Source organism: Psammomys obesus, unplaced genomic scaffold, assembly GCF_907164565.1.
Source record: "Psammomys obesus unplaced genomic scaffold, mPsaObe1.curated_primary_1811, whole genome shotgun sequence".
Lineage (NCBI taxonomy): Eukaryota > Metazoa > Chordata > Mammalia > Rodentia > Muridae > Psammomys > Psammomys obesus.
The window spans coordinates 4,010,531-4,027,876 of NW_026590405.1; the positions used below are offsets into that span (position 1 = coordinate 4,010,531).

The 17,346-nt window shown below is 53.8% G+C and overlaps 1 protein-coding gene across 1 annotated transcript in view; it reads left to right on the forward strand.

Annotated features, from left to right (window-relative positions):
• The window catches only part of Btbd9 (BTB domain containing 9), a 340,575-nt gene extending 324,516 nt beyond the window's left edge, over window positions 1-16,059 (forward strand). Inside the window, exons 10-11 of the mRNA XM_055607113.1 lie at window positions 6,203-6,281; window positions 15,862-16,059. Coding sequence (XP_055463088.1) covers window positions 6,203-6,281; window positions 15,862-16,059 — 277 coding nt within the window. The remainder of the gene's footprint in view (window positions 1-6,202; window positions 6,282-15,861) is intronic.
• The last annotated feature ends 1,287 nt before the right edge of the window (window positions 16,060-17,346 follow it).

A 17,346-nucleotide genomic window follows, 5' to 3' on the forward strand; every position in this document is an offset into this window, starting at 1 on the left:
GTGTGTGTGTGTGTGTGTGTGTGTGTGTGTGTGTGTGTGTGTGTGTGTGATATGGCACATATATTACCAGTTTTTTTGTTTTTGTTTTTGTTTTTTTTTTACTGGCCTTTTAATGAAAGGAGCAAAGATTATTCCATTAGTTCTCTGTGCTGTGTTTAACTGCCAGTCTGGCCATAGCAAATGCTTCTGAACTGTGTCCACCTGACCACATGGGGCTGCTGTAGAAATCACTGCCTTTGATTCTGGTTATACCAGGGCAAAGAGGACCAGGTACCCTTGGCATAGGATGCACACGGGGTAGCCAGCGTGGAAAGCCTCCCACGTCTCTCCTGTCCTCTCCTTCTTCAAAGACTCCACAGCGGTGCAGGAATTGCGTCACATAAAGCGCACCCCTCAGTCAAGCGCTCCACAGCTCTAGAGTCTTACATTTGCAGCTGCGTTAATTCCACCTTCCAGCAAGTTCTTTCACACATAAGCACAGACACTGCTTTGAGCCCTTTCTCTATCTCAAAAGCTGTTTAAGCGCACAGAGAGTAAAAGTGACACGGCGCTGGCTCCCTCCCTCATTGTCCAGGGATGGCCGCTGTTAATGTCTCTCACACACACTGCACTTTTCTGTTTTAATCAAAGACATGAAATATTACTGTTAGCATTGACACTGCCTTTGTTCCTGTCGGCAGCTCCTTCTTTGCCCTCTCCTGAGACAGTCACTGTCTCAAATTTAGCACATGTATTTCCAGTATTTTAAAATATTTAAGGAACATGCACATTTTCATGTATCATGTATGGTTTTCTTGCCAACAGTGAAGGCTGAAGAGACCTCAGAGTTCTCCAGTCACTGTTTCCCAGTTCTTGTCACTGATGTACAAAGAATTCAGAGACAGACAAGAAGCTGAGAGGGAGTTTTACTACAGAGTACACAGTCAAAGTCACAGGGCAGATGTGGGCTCAAAAGAAAGGCGTTGCTGGAAAAGTGCGGGGCCAACTCTAATGGAGTCTTCATGAGTTAGGGTGAACACAGGTTGGGGGGTTCGAGGAGTAGGTTGAGACTTTTCTCCGAATAGGGTTAACTTTTTCCCTTCTTTCTGTGGTGAATCACGGCACCTTCTGCCCGATGGAGCAGCCAGTTCTGCAGAATAATGAGGCAGAGATGCGGTGGTAATGAAGCAGAGGGCAGCTGCCGTGGTGGTACTCACTGCTATGGGGTTTCCTGTACTGTTTCCTGTCACATGCTGGCCTGTAGCTGCCTGCACAGAAGCCTCACGGCACTGCATAGTCTGTGTCTGCCCCTGGGTCTACACACCCTGTCTCAGTTTTGTGTGTGATGTCCAAAATGTATGCTTCTGGTCTGGGCCTGGCCTTTTGGGTACCTTCCAGCTTTGGATCTGGCTCCTGGTAGTGCTAGCCTTGGAGGGGCAAAAGCGCTGCCTCTTTACCACTAGTCGGGCTGGGGCCCAGCGCAGTGGGGGGGTGATTGCCTCGGCCCAGTCCTCCCACTGCCAGCGTGTAAGCCAAGAAAGCATGCTGTGCCCCTGTCCCCCGCCACACTCCTGGTATTTTCTGGTTGCATACACACCATAATGGTAAGAACTGTACTGCCATTCTGTACTGGTAGAAGATGTCACAGCTCTTACCTTGTCTTGCCTCAGCTTCCTCAGCTCTCTGCAGGGTTCCCAGCACTGTGTCTCCCAGAGGCTGTCAGGAGCCAGGTGCGGCAGAGTGGCGGGGCCCCACTCTGCTCACTCCCCCTGATGGGCTCTCCCGGGGCTCCAGCTCAGATCCCTGGACTTGACGATGCATGACAGTTTGTAATCCTCACTCCTCAGCAAGGGCTTTAGAAAGATTGTTTTTAATCTCTGTTTTTCTTACTTGTTTAATCACCGTCATTTCCCCTTTCTTAAGCTTCATATATGTAATCTTTTAGCCTTGTTTTGAGTTTTGGGAGTGGGCCTGGGAACCGCATCAAAATGTGTAGCTGTTTCATTGAAAAAATGCTTATAAGTGTCACACACAAGTTACAAGAGGACTTTTGCAACACCAGTTTGTGAGTTGGAGCCACCATGCTGCTGTTTGTATTGTTCTCTAATAAGTTTTCGGAAGGGTGGGGAATCTCCCCAGCAAAGTTATAAATGCCATGTGGGCCACACTCTCTGTCCATGAATCCCTGGACTGAGGCCCAGACAACAAGGGCTGAGCAACTTACTTAAATTCAAACTGCGGGCTGCATGTGGTGCACCTTTAATTCCAGCACTCTGAGAAACAGAGGCAGGTGGATCTCTGTGAGACTGAGGTCTAAGTGGTGAATTCCAGGACAGCCAGGGCTACCTAGAAAGGCCGTGTTTCAAAAACAAACCAAAAAGTTTCAAACTGAGATTCAAACCTAGGTGCCCTGACTCTGGGGTCCAAGCTGAAGGGAGGGAGATAAAAGCTCTGTGCTGGAGACCTCGCCTGTGAGGTCATCTTCCTGCTTCCTGGCCTCTGTTGGCACCTCACATCAGGCCGCGTAGATGCCTCTCTTCAGTGGGTGTGCTCGCACGCTGCCAGAGACAGTGTTGGCACAAAATGCTCTTGAAGTTATTCCAGCCAAAATCAAAGTCTTTTTTTATTTCTTCCCCTTCCCCTCTCTCTCCGTGTGTGAGTGTGTGTGTGTGCTGTGCATGCATGTGTTGCCCACACCATCCATATGCAGAGTGCATGTAGAGCTCGGGGGACAGCTTATACAAGTCATTTGTCCCCTCCCTGAGTTGCCAGCTTAGCAGCAAGCGTCGTTTACCACTGAACCAAAAGTCTCACTGTCCCAGTAGAACAATAGAGAGTCTTTTTTGTATTTGTTTTTCTCAAGATGGGGTTTCTTTTGTGTAGCCCTGGCTATCTTGGAACTCACTCTGTAGACCAGGCTGGCCTCGAACTCACAAAGATGAGTTTGCCTCTGCCTCCAGAGTGCTGGGATTAAAGACATGTGCCTTGCCCAGCTGGGAATTTTGATGTGTGCTAAATCTCAGAATGAAGACTTCTGTTTTCAGGCCCATTGCTTGTGTCCAGATCCTTCATCCAAGCCTGTATAATGCTGTACTAGTCCTGGGGAGACATGACGAAGCGTCTCCTCATCCTAGATAGGGAACCAGTGGCAGAGCAAAGTAAGGAGACCACCAGAGTCAAGTTGTGAGCCAGTGACTTTTATTAGGGTCACTTACAGGAGCAGAGGTGGCTCAAGCAGCTGCATCCCTGATGGGCACCACAACCCCACGGTGGCTGACAGCTCACAAAGCTGGAACCCTGGCACTGCACGGCCAGCAGGCGGCTCAACAGGTGGAGAGTGTCCTTTCCAGACAGCTAAGCCGGTCTGAGCCTCGGGGAGCTCAGTGAGTCTTCTAATCCAAGAGTGTCTCTAAGCAGTCTTTAATGACTTTATACACTTGGGGAGGGAGGGCCCTTTGGAATATAGTCAGTTTCAGGGACTTCCTGAAGTCTTTGAGTTTGTTCACTTCCTGAGCTTAAAGGAGCTTCCTTGAGAATGGACTGTCTCTCCTCCCCATAGAACTTAGAGCTTCCCTCCAAGATGAAGGTTTAAATATTGAAAGGAGTTGCTGCCCATCAGCTCTGGTTAGGGGGACTGCCATCCTGGAGCCACCCTGTCCCTTCCTGAGATGTGCTGCTCAGTAGCCAGGAAGAGGCGGTGCTCGTCAAGGTAGCCATTAGCAGCTGTCTCTCCAGCTCATGGGATGGTCGTGGCCTTGGCTGATGTGGCATCATGGTGCTGGTTCCTCGGTTCTGTGAGATCTTGCTACAAGCACTGCCCTCTGAGGTCCACGCAGCAGTGCCCCCATCTTGTCAAACGGCATCACGTGTGATTTTGACATAGTCTAGGGAACGGGCTCTGGAAGCTGGTGAGGGTGGGCTGAAGTCTCATGCCCGAGACCTAGTGGCTTCCTCCCCACTTTGCTCTCTGGATTGGTATCTAGTTCTGCGGGAAATGAGATCATATATTCAACTCTCAGGCTGCGTTAGTGAAAATGAACTCTAATGTGATTAGATACTAATGCAATGTAATGGTGGATTGGTATTAAATTGAGACCTTCTGATCTTATTACTCCACAAACTCAGGCTTCCTCCTACTCGGCCACTGCCCTGCCCAGGGCCCCAGGCCAGGCAAAAGCCTGAGCAGAAGAGAAGAGGGCACGGAGCCTGAGAGGAGTAAGACCTGTCTGCCAGAAACGCTTCTCAGGCAGATCCCGTGAAGAACTGGGGCAGAGGCAGGGGCCTCGGGCCCGACACTAGGCCTGCCCATAAGCTTGGTGTGCCGTGCTCTGAGGCCCGAGGCTCTCACATGTAGTGTTACCTTAAATCCAAAGTCTCTGGGACACACTGACAGGTGCAGGGCTAGAAAGTCCCCTCTGCTCTACCTCCCTCCCACGCTGTCCCCTGACTGAAACCCAGGTGGCTTCAGGCTCTCCTGTGTTCGTATTCTTGGCCCTGACCTCCTTTGTGGCCAAGGGCGGGCTTCTGACATCCTGCCCAGCCCCTGGATGCTGGGCTCAGAAGTGGTAGCCACGCTTGCGGAACCCCACAGCAGTGCAGACTGCCCCTGCCCACAGGCTGTGTCCATCCGGCAAGCACCCCAATAGCTGAGGTCTAGGAGAACAGGAGTCCCACACTGGGAAGCAGTGCAGAGAGGCCAGCGTGGGGGAAGAGCAGGTGAGCTGTCTTTACACGTGAGTAATAGTGTTTTTACCGAGAGAGTGATTTTTCTTACTCTGTTTTCAAAACCCTGCTTCTAGAGGCAGAGCCTTTGCACACAGGATGGTAATGACTTTTTAATGACCTTAAGAGGACTGCTGTCCAGGCAGCAGTGAAGCCGTCTCAGTGGGAGGCGCAGAGTGAGAGGGAAGATGGAACACCTGAAACCAGACGGGGAAAAACAAACTGCAGATACATATATTTCCTCTGCTAGCATTGCTTGGTAATTAGCCAATTACAGGAAACAGCTTCACAGCAGCTGGCGTTTCTACAGTGCGGGAGCCCTAGCGGCAAGGGTGAGCGCCTCACAAGGATTATATGGAGGGCCTCGCTGAGGGCGACAGGCCAGGAGCAGGCCTTCCCCGGCCTGCATGTTGGCTCCTAGGTGAGCTAGCTCAGCCCAGACATAGGAGGAGGAGCTGTCCTTAAAATGCCAGCCTGGCAGCTGGGGCGATGGCAGTGGTCAGCAGGTAATGTGGGGAATGCGCTTGCTCTGCAGGCCAGAGGAGCCGGGTTTGGATCCTAGCGCCCGATGAAAAGCCAGGGACATCGTGCATGCCTGTGACTCCAGTGTTGTTACGGGAGGCAGGTGGGTTTCTGCAGCTTGCTAGCTGGCTAGCCTTGCTGAAAAGTCCGCAAGTTCAAACAATTAGGTGGGGAGCAACAGAGGAAGACACCTGGCCCTGCCCCCCCCGCCCCCCCACGTGCACACTCATGGGCGCACACAGAGGTGCTATACACATGGGGGAGGGGCGGGAGGAGGAAGTCAAGCACTGAGATTGCTGGGAGGCCCCCAGAGCTGGGTCAGTCTTGAAAGGAAGCATGTGGGGCCGTGTTTGCAAGCAGGCCAGGCTGGAGGCCTGCAGTGTACTTGCCAGCCCAGGGCTCAGCTCTGTCATGGAAGCGACCCTGCAGCTCCCATGTCAAGTACAGAGCCTGCCTCGCCCAGTTCCGCCAGCCACGCTTTCCCCACCCACCCCACACACCTTGCTTCAAAAGTCTCCTCTCAGCAGCTCCCAAGATGCTCACCTGACCCAGGCTTGGCGTGTTGATGAATTACCTGCTAATTCCACCAGCAGTCCGATGAGGCTGCCGGGCCCGGCCCGGCCCTGCCCTGCCCACACTCTTGATGAGGACATCCATTTTCTAAACTTCACCACCCTTGGTTATGTTTATATTCAGCCATGCTCTTGTCACCAGGCAAACAAGGTCCACAGTCTTGCTACTTTCCTGACGGCTCTCTGAGAACCCGAAGTCACACTCACAGACAGTAACAGTGTCTGCTCTGGTGAGGTGGCAGATGCCCACCTGGGACACTGCGCTTCCTGCCTCCTTCAATGGCATCACAGGGGGAGCCCCCCTCCCCCAGCCCCATTGCCCTGCAGATTGGGTCTGCTGCCACAGGAGCTGAGGTCAGCAGGGCCAGTTGCACCAGCTAACCAGACAAATTGTTGTTTCTTCTCAGGTCCTGGCAATCAGTCACTTTTGAAAGACAGCCCGCCTCCTTCATCCGAATCGTTGGAACACACAACACAGCAAATGAGGTGAGGACTTTCTTCTGAGAGAAGTGGTCTTTCCTGATAACCAGGTAACCACCGCATTGCAAGTGGAGCTGTTGGCCCGTCTACTAATGGCTTGTCGTTAGCACCCCCCTTCACCCCGAGGGGACCTCCTTATCAGGTCCCTATGTCTGTTCCCTGGCAAGTGAAAGCCAACAGCTGCTGCTTGGCTCCTCGCACCGGCCAGGGGCCCTTCCCTTCTCAGCCCTCCGGATAACAGAGCCTGTGCAGCATCTAGTGGGTGGCCTTGCTGTTGGCTCTGCGCCGTCACTCCGTCACTCTTGTTTCTGTCACCGAGCCACAGCAGTGAGTACCTGTGAGAGGCTCTGATTAAAGACATAGGGACAGTGAGCTGGAAGCCGAAGAGCAAAATGAGAACCCCGAAAGCAACGAGTGTAGTTGCACCATGGCATGGTCCTGTCTGCTGCTCCCCAGGACTGGTTCATGGGCGTGCCACTGGGGCTTGGGGGAGGCCTCGTGCTTGGGCGTAACTAGCATGCTCTGGGCTCTGCCTACAGGTGTTTGGTGTTTTCACTGTTGGGTGACGTTCCTAGAAGGGAAGCCTGTAGGCTTCAGAGCCTACACCAGTGGGTCCTACATGCTGGCCTCCTGCCTTTTCTTCACAGGAGGGTTGGACTCGTGTGGGTCCCAGGATACGGTCCTAGAGAATGCAGGGGCTGCCCTGGCCACGGGGTGTCCCCACATGTGAAGGAGAAACATGAAATAACAAATAAAAGAGCACAGCAGAACAAGAGAAACACTGGGAGGGGGCGTCCCCTGCCTCCATAACGCAGGGCACCACGTTGCCATTTGCCCCTGACGAACATACTAGAGGTGGCCCCGACGTGCCCTGACGTGCCAGCTGTTGTCATGCGTCCCTTCTCCCAAAACACTCCCAGGTGTGTCAAGGGCTTCAAAGGACACTTTTAGAATTGGAAACACTGTTGGAATTTACATCCTTCTTGCCTTTTTACTTACTCAGGGGAAGAATGACCCATACCCACAAAGGTCTCCTACAGAGAAACAGCTTGTAAATAGGACCCCAAATGTTTCCTCTTACTTCTTTAAAACTAACCTGAAAGTTTCAAAGTAGTAAGTCAGCCATACTCTTACAGATGTCTGAACCGCTGGTCCTAAGCAGATCTGGTGGCCAGCTCCTGAAACCCTGTCACTCAGGAGATCAGGGCAGGAGGACCATTCTGAGCTAAAGGCTAGGCTGGGGACAGTGAGCACCAGGACTGTATAGCAGGACTATCCTTAAAAACCAGAATGAATGAATGAATGAATGAATGAATGGATGAATAAACAAATAAATAGAAATCAGGCCATAAGACCTTTTTGTTGTTGTTGTTTGATGTTGTTTGTTTTCAAGACAGGGTTTATCTATAACACCCCTGGCTGTCCTGGAACTCACTCTGTAGCCCAAGCTGGCCTCCAACTCACAGAGATCCTCCTGCCTCTGCCTCCCAAGTGCTGGGATTTCAGGCATGTGCTGCCTCTGCCACCCAGGAGACCGTTTTTCTTTTTTGTGTGTTATATCAAAAACAAAGTTGAATTTGCATTTATTTTTTTGCCTTAAAATTAATAATTTTTAAATTTGATGAATAAGTTCCATTTTTAAATTTATTTTCTTTTTCATTATGTATATGATGTGCAGGCTGCCTTCGGCGTCAGGTCCCCTGGAGCTGGAGTTACAAGCAGTTGTGAGCTGCCTGATGTGGGTGCTGGGAACTGACCTCAGATCCTCTGGAAGACGTATGTGCTTCTAGCCACCAATCCGTCTATCCGGGCCTGAGTTCTGATATTCCCTACCATTTATACTTCATATGTATATTACTTCTAAATTTAAAAAAGTAACTTTATCTATACAAATAACAAAACTAAAATATTTTCTGTTTTAAATCTTCGTAATGTCGTAGGCCCCCCCCCCCACCACAAAAAGTCTAGCCTTCTGCTCACTGCCTAGATGGAACGCCATAATGATGCCTTATAACAAAGGGTCTCAAGTCATAAGGATGGAGGCTGTGCAGGCCCTCCACACCCACACTCATCGCCACTCTGACCAAAGCACGGAAAAAGCAGCAGTTCTGCTGGAGCCTCGCTTCCCCTCCCAAAGCTGTGAAGTAGGGGTGCAGGGTCTCTCAAGGATATGTCTCCAGGTCTCTGCAGGCACCCTGTGGGGGTCCTGGGCACAGCTAGGGGGCTGCTCCTGACATGGTCATCTGCCTCATTTGGCTGCTGAATAACTTCCCTAGCTGCCTTCCCGGGGCAGTTATTGATTGGGAAAATAAAGCCTCAACATAGTGTTGTCAATTGGAAAACATCCCAAATCATAAAATACATGATAGAATCTATAGACTGTCATTCTCGGAGTGTACTGAAGGGGCAAGAAGGCTGCATCTCCCTGGGCGTGGAGCATGTGGCTGACTCCCAGAGAGAGTGTTTCTCACTGTCCCCACTGGGATTGGGACTATTTTCTGGAAAAAGCAGTGTTTCCTGTCAGGGTAGAGTGGAAGTGGGCGGAAAGAGGGTGACTCAGAGCTGAGTGTGTAGAACCCTGGGGTGGGCTCTAAGGGAGAAGTGGTGTGGCCCAGGCAGGAGCGTGCAACTGCTGATGGTGCTCAGCCAGCGAAAGGCAGCTAGGGTGACTGTCCAGGAAAGCACAGTTCTGTCTGCCCAGGGGAGCCTGTAGCACATCATAAACAGGGACGAGGACAGGCCGGGTTTCCTCGGCTGCCCCTGCCCGGCTGCCCCTTCCGGCTGCCAGGTGACTCGTTAGCCTGCTTTGCTGGGGCAGAGCCGTGGTAGATAGGCGTCTGCCACAGCTCAGGGGCTAGCCTTCCAGGCCCACAGTGCACAGTCTGCCTGGTGGAAGAGCCGGCTCATCCTTCTCCCTTTGCACAGCCTTTCCTCGAACGTATACCGGAAAGGGAGTTAAAGTGAGCTCTGGCGGAGGACGCTACCCCATGATCCGTCTAAACCCAGGGGCCCTCAAAGGCGCTGCCGCTAATGCTGTGCTGTGCAATGGGGTGTGACCCTGGGGTGCATGGGCGTGCAGTTGTTAGTCACAAAGTCTACAGCTGTGTACATGAAGGGCAGGGGACCTCAGCACAGTGCTGCCTTGCCAGGGAGGTCTTCAGAAGAGGCAGGCAGCACAGGGGCTGTGGGGAGCCCACGTGGGGACAGGGGTGCTAGTCGGTATGTGCTTGTCTGGAGACGCTGCTTGTTATTTAGAACCCCTCCCACCCTCCTCCCTCCCTCCCCCGTCCCTCTTCCCTCCCTCCTCCCTCCCTCTTTCCCGCCATGATATCCAAGGCATGGAGCCAAACACCCAGCTGGCTCACAATAACAGAGGCAGATGCCAGCAGGGTTGAGGGGCTTCCAGGCCCAGGCAGGTCGGGATCGTGTCCAGTCAGGCCCTCCCGTATCCAGAGGCTGTGTCTGTCTGCTGTGGTAATCTCCCTCTTCCCTCAGATCTAGGCGGCTCCGGGCACTGGAAGCCTGTCAGTCTGTAGAGGTCCCGGCCTCTGTCAGCCCACGCTTCTGCTCCTCTCCAGCTTTCCCTGCTGTCCTCTGGGGAGTGGTGCTTGTCCGTGCGGGGCCCAGTGCGCACCTGTGCACAGAAGAACCAGCAGACAACAGTGTGTCTGACATGGCGGTGTGCACCACAGTGCGTGAGGTGCCAGGGACCCTCTCGTAGGGTTTGCACAAGCCCCACACAGACACAGCTGCTAAGGAAAAGGCAGGGGACAGCGGCTGCCTCAGACAGACTGGAGTTCCGGGGGGAGAAGGCTTGGGTCAGGCGAGAGGAGAGCCTGCTCTTCACTTAGGCTGTGGCTAGCTGTATACATTCTCAACAGACTGTGGGTATATCACGTGGCTCCATGATGTGTAAGGTACTGTGTACTGGGTTTTTTTCCTGCTCCTGGAAACCCTCACTAGACTGTAGAAGCTCTGCTTCTGTCCCGTGGTCTCTTGATGGTGAAAGTTCATTTTCCCAAAAGGGAGGAGGGGCCGCGGAGAGGGTTGCAGGCTGCTTCCCTACATCTGGCTGCTGTGTCTCCCAGGAAACCATGATAAATAGTGAGGTGCCAGAGTGGGCTCTGCTCCACCGAGGCTCATACCTCAGGTAACTGCACTAGACATGCTGGGTGTAGTGGGGAAACTGAGGTAGAGCACATCCTTACAGGAGCTGCAGCCTCTGTCCCTGGCAGAGAGGGTGCCTCAGGTGACACTTGCTTATTGTTTATACAGTACTCTGCCTGCGTGTATGCCTACATAGCAGAAGAGGGCACCAGATGTGGGTGCTGGGAATTGAACTCAGGACCTTTGGAAGAGCGGACAGTGCTCTTAACTTTCCAGCCATCACCCCCCACCCCCAACCACAGTTGACATTTGGATCTCTAAGTCATGTTTCAAGTGGTGGACAGAGGTACAGGGCATTTGTGATGGGCCCTGATGTGGGCGTATGCGGCATGGCTGAAGGGCAGGGTTTCCTCCTCTGAGCTGGTGCTTGGAAGGAGGCGTCCCGGGAGCCCTTGGGAATAGTAACCAGCTATGAGCTCACTGCAAGAGGCTCTCACCAGCTGGCAGTGTCAGGCAGGGCTGCATTTGGCTGCTTGAGCTGCCTTCCATGTTGTGAGTGGTTTGGGATCCTAGTGCCATCTCGTTCCCATAGCAACATGTGGCTTTAGTGGGAAAATAAAACCAGGGAAACAGACTCCGGAAAAACTAAATAAATGCTCCTTGCTGGCCTAGGGTAATTATTTTCCAGGCCCCCTCTGGAGTGTGCCCTGACCCCTGAAGGACTGTCCTTCGGTGCCCTCCCTGGGGCATCGCCTAGGCCCTGAAGGTGCTTCAGAGCAGCAGCAGGGGTGCAGCAAACAGCAGGTGGCTTTGCAGACTCAGAGACAGAGAGGATGGCCCAGCCTGCAGCCCCCTCGGCGCCCGGGGACACACTGGCCCTCCTGGAGTGCCCAGCATGAGCTGACCCTGGCACACATAGGTTCATGTGGCACCACGGACAAGTACCGTGTACTAGGGTAAGGGGCTGGGCCAGAGAGACAGTGGTGTGTGGGCAGCATTGGCCTGGGTAGCCAGATAGTCCCAGCGGGAGGATCAACCCAGTGCCCAGGACACTGTAGCTCTTGAGGGTAGAGCTCATGCCATGGCACACAGCATCCTTCCACAGGGTGGGTGGGGCTGGAGTGTTGGTCCAGGAGTCAAGGGGAGTCAGCTCTCAAGAATCACTATTGACAGGAATGGAAGGAGGGAGAGCTTGAGCCTTCACCAAGGTTATGTCCCCTTGTCCTGGGAGGAGATGGAGCCGTGGTGTTTGTGAGAAGGCTTAGAACCCTGCAGTGGCAAGAAGACAGAGGGTAGGAGGGACGTAGACCTCAGCCACACAGGCCAAGAATAGACAAGGTTGGGTGCCCTCCAAAAAGGCCAGGAAGGGCAAGATGGAAAACAGCTGACATGTGCCGGAGAGGCGGGAACTGAGCACAGGAAAAGGCAGCCGCGCTGTGCCACCTTCGCCTCCCACCACGCTGTGGCCCCAGGTCCCTTCACCTTCCTCCTTTGCAGGAGTAAGCCCTACTTAGGCCACATCTGCCAGGACTGGGTACCCAGGCACTGCAGAAACCTGGCCTTGAGGGTGCTCTCCACTTGTGTTCTGTAGGTTTATTTTGATTTTTAATGACTTAGAAGTATCCCCACCAAGCCAGTAACAAGAGATCCTTTTAACCACCTGCATTCATCAGGCTTTTTGCATCCTCTGACCAGATGTCTAAGAAGAGCACCTCCCAGAAGAAACAGAGCTCAGCCATGGTCACTTGGTCACGTGCCCTCATGCAAGGTGGCTGGTGGTGCTGTCCGAAGTCAGGGTGCGGCATTTCTCCTCAGCCCTTTCTGGAGATGCCTTCAGAGGCGCACCAGTCTCTTAGGTGATCCTTAGTCCAGTCAAATTAGCCGTGAAGGTTAACTCAGAAATGTACACTCAAAAAAGGAGGAGAAGGAGGAAGAGTAGAAGGAAGGAGGAAGAGGAAGAAGAGGAGGAGGAGAAAGAAGAGAAGGAGGGAGGAGGATGAAGAGGACACTTTAGGGCTACCTAGGGAAAGGTTCTTTTTATCCCCTGAATTTCCCAAACTGCAAGGTTTAACTGTCTGTAGATATGAGGAAGTGTCTTAGTTAGGGTTTTATTGCTGTGAATAGACACCACGACCGTGGCAACTCTTATATAAGGTAAAACATCTCATTGAGGCTGGCTCAGGTTTGCAGAGGTTCAGTTCATCATCCTCATGGTGGGCAGCATGGCCACATGCAGGCGGACATGGAGCTGGAGGAGCTGAGAGTTGGACCTCTTAGTCTGCAGGCAGCGAAGAGCATAGCTTGGGCATAGGAGACCTCACAGCCCACCCCCCCAGGGACGCACTTCTACCGGCAAGGCTACACCTCCTCATAGTGCCACTCCCTCTGGGCCAGGCATCCACACACATGAGCCTGTGGGACTGTTTCTGCTCAAACACCACAGGAAGTGATACTGTAAAGGTGAAGTAGGGCCATGTGTACTCCTGCCAAAATCTGAATTCCAAACCAGGGACACACACCAAAAAATACTGTGCCTTAATAATCCTGAGGTGCATGCCTTTAATCCCAGCACTTGGGAGGAAGAGGCAGAAAGATCAGGAGTTTAAGGCCAGCCTCAGCTATGTAATGAATTTGAGGCCATTCTGGCTTCAGGAAACTCTGTCTCAACCCTCCTCTCCCCTAGATGTCTCCCTGTTAAGTGGTCCCTCATGTGAAAGTACATTGTGGTGGTTCAAATAAGAATGGCCTGGGTATTTGAATATTTGAGTGTCACCAGAAAGCTGTGCGATTTGAAAGGATTAGGAGTAAACAGTGTGGCCTTGTTGGAGGAAGTGTGTCAGTGGGGGTGGGCTTCCATCCCAGTCTGCCCGCCCCTCACCCCACCCCACCCCCACCTGAGGATCAGGATGTACCCTTAACTACTTCTGTGCGTGTCTGTGCCAGGCTGCTCACCACGATGACGATAGACCAAGCCTCTGAAACTGTAAGCCCGCCCTCAGTTAAATGCTTTCCTTGGTAAGAGTTGCCCTGTCCTGGTGGCTCTTCACAGCAGTACAACAGTGACCAAGACTAGCCTGTTGGTTATTTGGGAACTCGTATGTAAAACCACAGCTACGAAAAAGAGAGTGCTCATGGGAAGCGGTGTTTTATTTTTGCGACCTACCATAAGCTGGCCTCTAGCTCAGTCCCCGTGCCTCCGCTCCCTCAGTGCCAGGATTACAGGTGTGTGTCACCATACCCTCCTTAGTCTTCTGTTTAAACGGAACAAAAAGAAAAGCTGTTTGTGGTCTGTGTTTGGACTGCTCAGGTCAGCTCTGAGGTGGGCGGGAGAGAGGTCACTGGTGCCATCTGGGCTGGCTAGCAGCTGAAGTGGTGATGGGTGCGGTACTGGGATGGAGGGGAACAATCCTCAGGCCTTCAACTTACGGGCAGCCGGTAAGAGGGAGCCATCTGTTTTATAAAGATCCATCACCTTGGAAATGCAAGCTGGAAGTGTGGGTCAGAAATCCTGTTTGTACTGTTTGGCAGGAAAGTGGTCTGTGCAGATCACTCAGAGGCTGCAGAAGCAGGGTGGACTGGGTGATCGGTTCTCCTTCCTTTTCCCGGTCTCTGCTGCCCTTCACAGTGGGCTCTTGGGCCAGTAGGTCCCCGCACCTCATCTTCCCCTCTCTGTCCTCCCCTTCACTTCCCCTTCTCTTCCCGATCCTCGCCATCCTCCCCCTTCTCCTGTACAAACCTTGGAAAAGGAAGCGTGTGGTGCTTTGGGGATTCACAGCTCTGGAAGGATCGAGGACTCAGTCTACTTGCAGAAGGGGCCAGGGCTGCGCACACCCACCACACAGGCTAACTGAATGGGGCATGCCAGACCGTTTCAGACCCATCCAGGATTACAGCAGCCACAAGAAAGGACTTGTGAGGGTGTGAGGGAGGCTGGGTCTGACTCATACATACACGACTGCACTGCAAATTGGCCACTTCTCTGGGGGGAGACCCTGCGCCGCTGACGATGGCTCAGCGAAGGTGCCCCTCACGAACAGCAGCAATCAAACAGGCTAATGGGATACACGATTGCCGAAAAGTCGGAGGGAAAATGATGCGGAGACCATGGTAATGGCTTTGCATAAATCAGGAGTACAGCTCTGCCCGGGATGCCTCATTCGCTTTTGGTCACACCCTTTTCCGAGGACTATTGCGGTCTGGGGAAGCTTCAGAGGAAAGAAATTGAATCCCCTCAGCTCCTAGCCACAGCAGGCCTCCCCGCAGGCCTCCCCACCCCTGCCCTGCATGGCCACCTGCCCTTCCTGACTTGTGCCTCAGACATCTCTGTCTGCAGAAGCTGGCCTGTCGCTCCCCCTGCTGAAGACCCTGACGCTGAGGACGGGCCTCACATCCGCAGAGAGCATGGGCTCGGCACTCAGAAAGTGGGGCTCCCCACCCCCTTGAAGCTCACCGCATGCTGGAGTTGGAGTGTCCTCCCCACGGTGCACGCTCACCGTTGAGTCAGTGCTGTGCCCACTGTTCTACGCTGCTTGGAGCTCGTGGCTGGCCTTAGCGGGAAGGCAGGCTTTGTGTGGAGGTGGCAGCATTCCCCATCCAGGTGACTGATGCTTCAGCTGGCCCAGACAAGCTCAGAGGAAAGCTTAGTCCCTGGCACATATGCCCACTAAGGCCCTCTTGTCCCTAGTGGGCCTTGTTGGGTATGGCAGGATATAGTGGTAATGCCCCGTTGGTCGGCTATACCCCTATCTCTTTTTCTCTTGGTGTTTTGAGACACAGACTTGTCATGTAACCCAGGCTGGTCTAGACCTCATGATCCTCCTGCCTCTGTTTCCCAAGTACAGGCAAGCACCATCAGGCCCGCCTTTACCTGGTTTTTATAATCCTTTATTGAGCTGGAATTCCCACACCACCCCCTCAGCCCACTTCAAGTGCAGGACAAGCTGGCCTAAGAGTGCATCTATTTAGAGTTCTGGGGCCAGCACCGCTATGCTCTTCTAACCTGAGGACATGTGCGCATGCTCGATAGAGCACTTGCCACTCCTGCACAGGGGTCAGGTTGGTTCCTGACCCCTCCTTGTGCTGTTCATAACCACCTGTCACTCCAGGTCCACAGTACTCATCGCCCGTGGTCACAAAGTACCACACACACACACGCTCACACTCTCAATTTTCTTTTTTCAAGAATGATTCAAAAGGGAGAAGGGCCCAGAGGAGAAAAGCCAGAGCTGAGTGTTCTGGCCTGGGCACTGCTGACGCATCCACGCTGGACGTGTGTGACTTTGGGAACACCCATCTCTCTGCATTCACTGACCCAGCGCACCTAAAACCTTGTTGCTGTCAGGTATCTGAGGCAGGCAAGGAGCATGCTGGGCTGCCAGGAGATGGCCCCTGGCTCGTCCGGCGTACCAGGCACCACCCTTGCTTGCAGCTCCAGGCCCAGGCTGAGGCACCACTCACGGCTTTCTCTCTCCCTCACCAGGTGTTCCACTGCGTCCACTTTGAATGTCCGGAGCAGCAGAGCAGCCAGAAGGAAGAGAGCAGTGAGGAACCGGCAACAGGGGACCCCAGCACCTCCAGTCAGCAGCTCGACCCTCATGCACTGCGGGCTCCCAGTGCCAGCTCGCTGCCCCCGAGTCCAGGCCCCAACTCACGCTCAACCAACCAACAGCACCAATAAAGGAGGCAGAGGATGTGGAGTGACTTGGGTGGGCCTGGATGGAGCAGGAGTGTGCCCTTCCAGGCAGGGCCCTGTGTCAGCCCCCCCCCCCCCCCCCCGGCCTTGGGAGGAGCAGGCCTGCCTGCGGAAGCCACCCCAACCAGGTTTTTTCCCTCCGGGGACAGAAGGGCACCTGTGTTCTCACCACTCTTGAGGCAGGTTCCCGGGGGGAGGAAGCGGGTCTTGATTCTTCAAGCCCACCATCAGTCCCTACCTCTAATCTTAACCCAGGTACCAGTGTAGACGGAATCTCTAAACAGGCCCAAGCTGGAATAAAAAGGAAGAGAACCCCAGGCTTGACACAACCAGAAAAGGGCCCAGACCCTTGCAGCCCGAAGTGTCCCCTCTGCAGCGCCCATTGCCCTGGCTACTTGATGTTGTGTTTGTGTGGTTTTTCCACCTGCAGAGTCGTGGGTGTTGCAGGCTTGGAACTCTCTGTACCTCTGCAGAGGTCGTCCTCAGGCTCCAGAGCAGAGGCTGTCCGTCCCCAGGGAGACCAGGCCCAGCTAGCATATTGTGCCATCTGGCCTGACCAGGGCCATCCTTGAAGTTCAACCAGACACAATGCGCAAATCAGTCTGCGGACACCGGAGTCAATAGTTGGTCAGATTGCCGCTGTTGGCCTGTCATTCGTGCTGTACTGGCCTCCCAGCCCGCGAGGCCGGCGAGCAAACTGCTAGCACCCAGCTGCTGGAGAACCGTGCAGATGCCTGGGTCGGCAGGGTACAGTCCTAGGCTGACCCCACTGGGCCTCATGGTTTGGCCAGCAGATGGGTGTTAGGGGCACAGGCCTGGGACTGCACAGCAGTCTCCCAGGGACGGTGAAGAGCGGTTCTCAGGCGTGTTCAGCTTTGACCAATGCAGCTCTGCCCGGCTCCCTCTCCGGTGGCTTCCATGCATCGTCCTAGGGCCCCACAAGGCCACTTACATGTCCTGCCAGCAAGCTCAGAGGAGGACAGGCCTTTGGGTCCGGTCCAGTTCTAGACGTGAGGACGGGTCAGCCCGCCTTCTCTGAGCTTGACTTCGTTGGAACAGCTTGTCCACACTGACGAGGTGGCAGCATGAGGCCACAGGAGCAGTGGAGCTAGTCTTCCGTGAGCTCAGGCCTAGGGTTGCGGAGCCAGTCCTCGGGAGACCAGGGAACTGTCTGAGCCTCAGGCTTCATTTTGCTGTGTGGTGAGGCTGCCTCTGGTAAGGGGGCTCCCAAAGGCGGAGAGCGGGTTGCTGCCTTTGGCCAGTTGGCCTGGA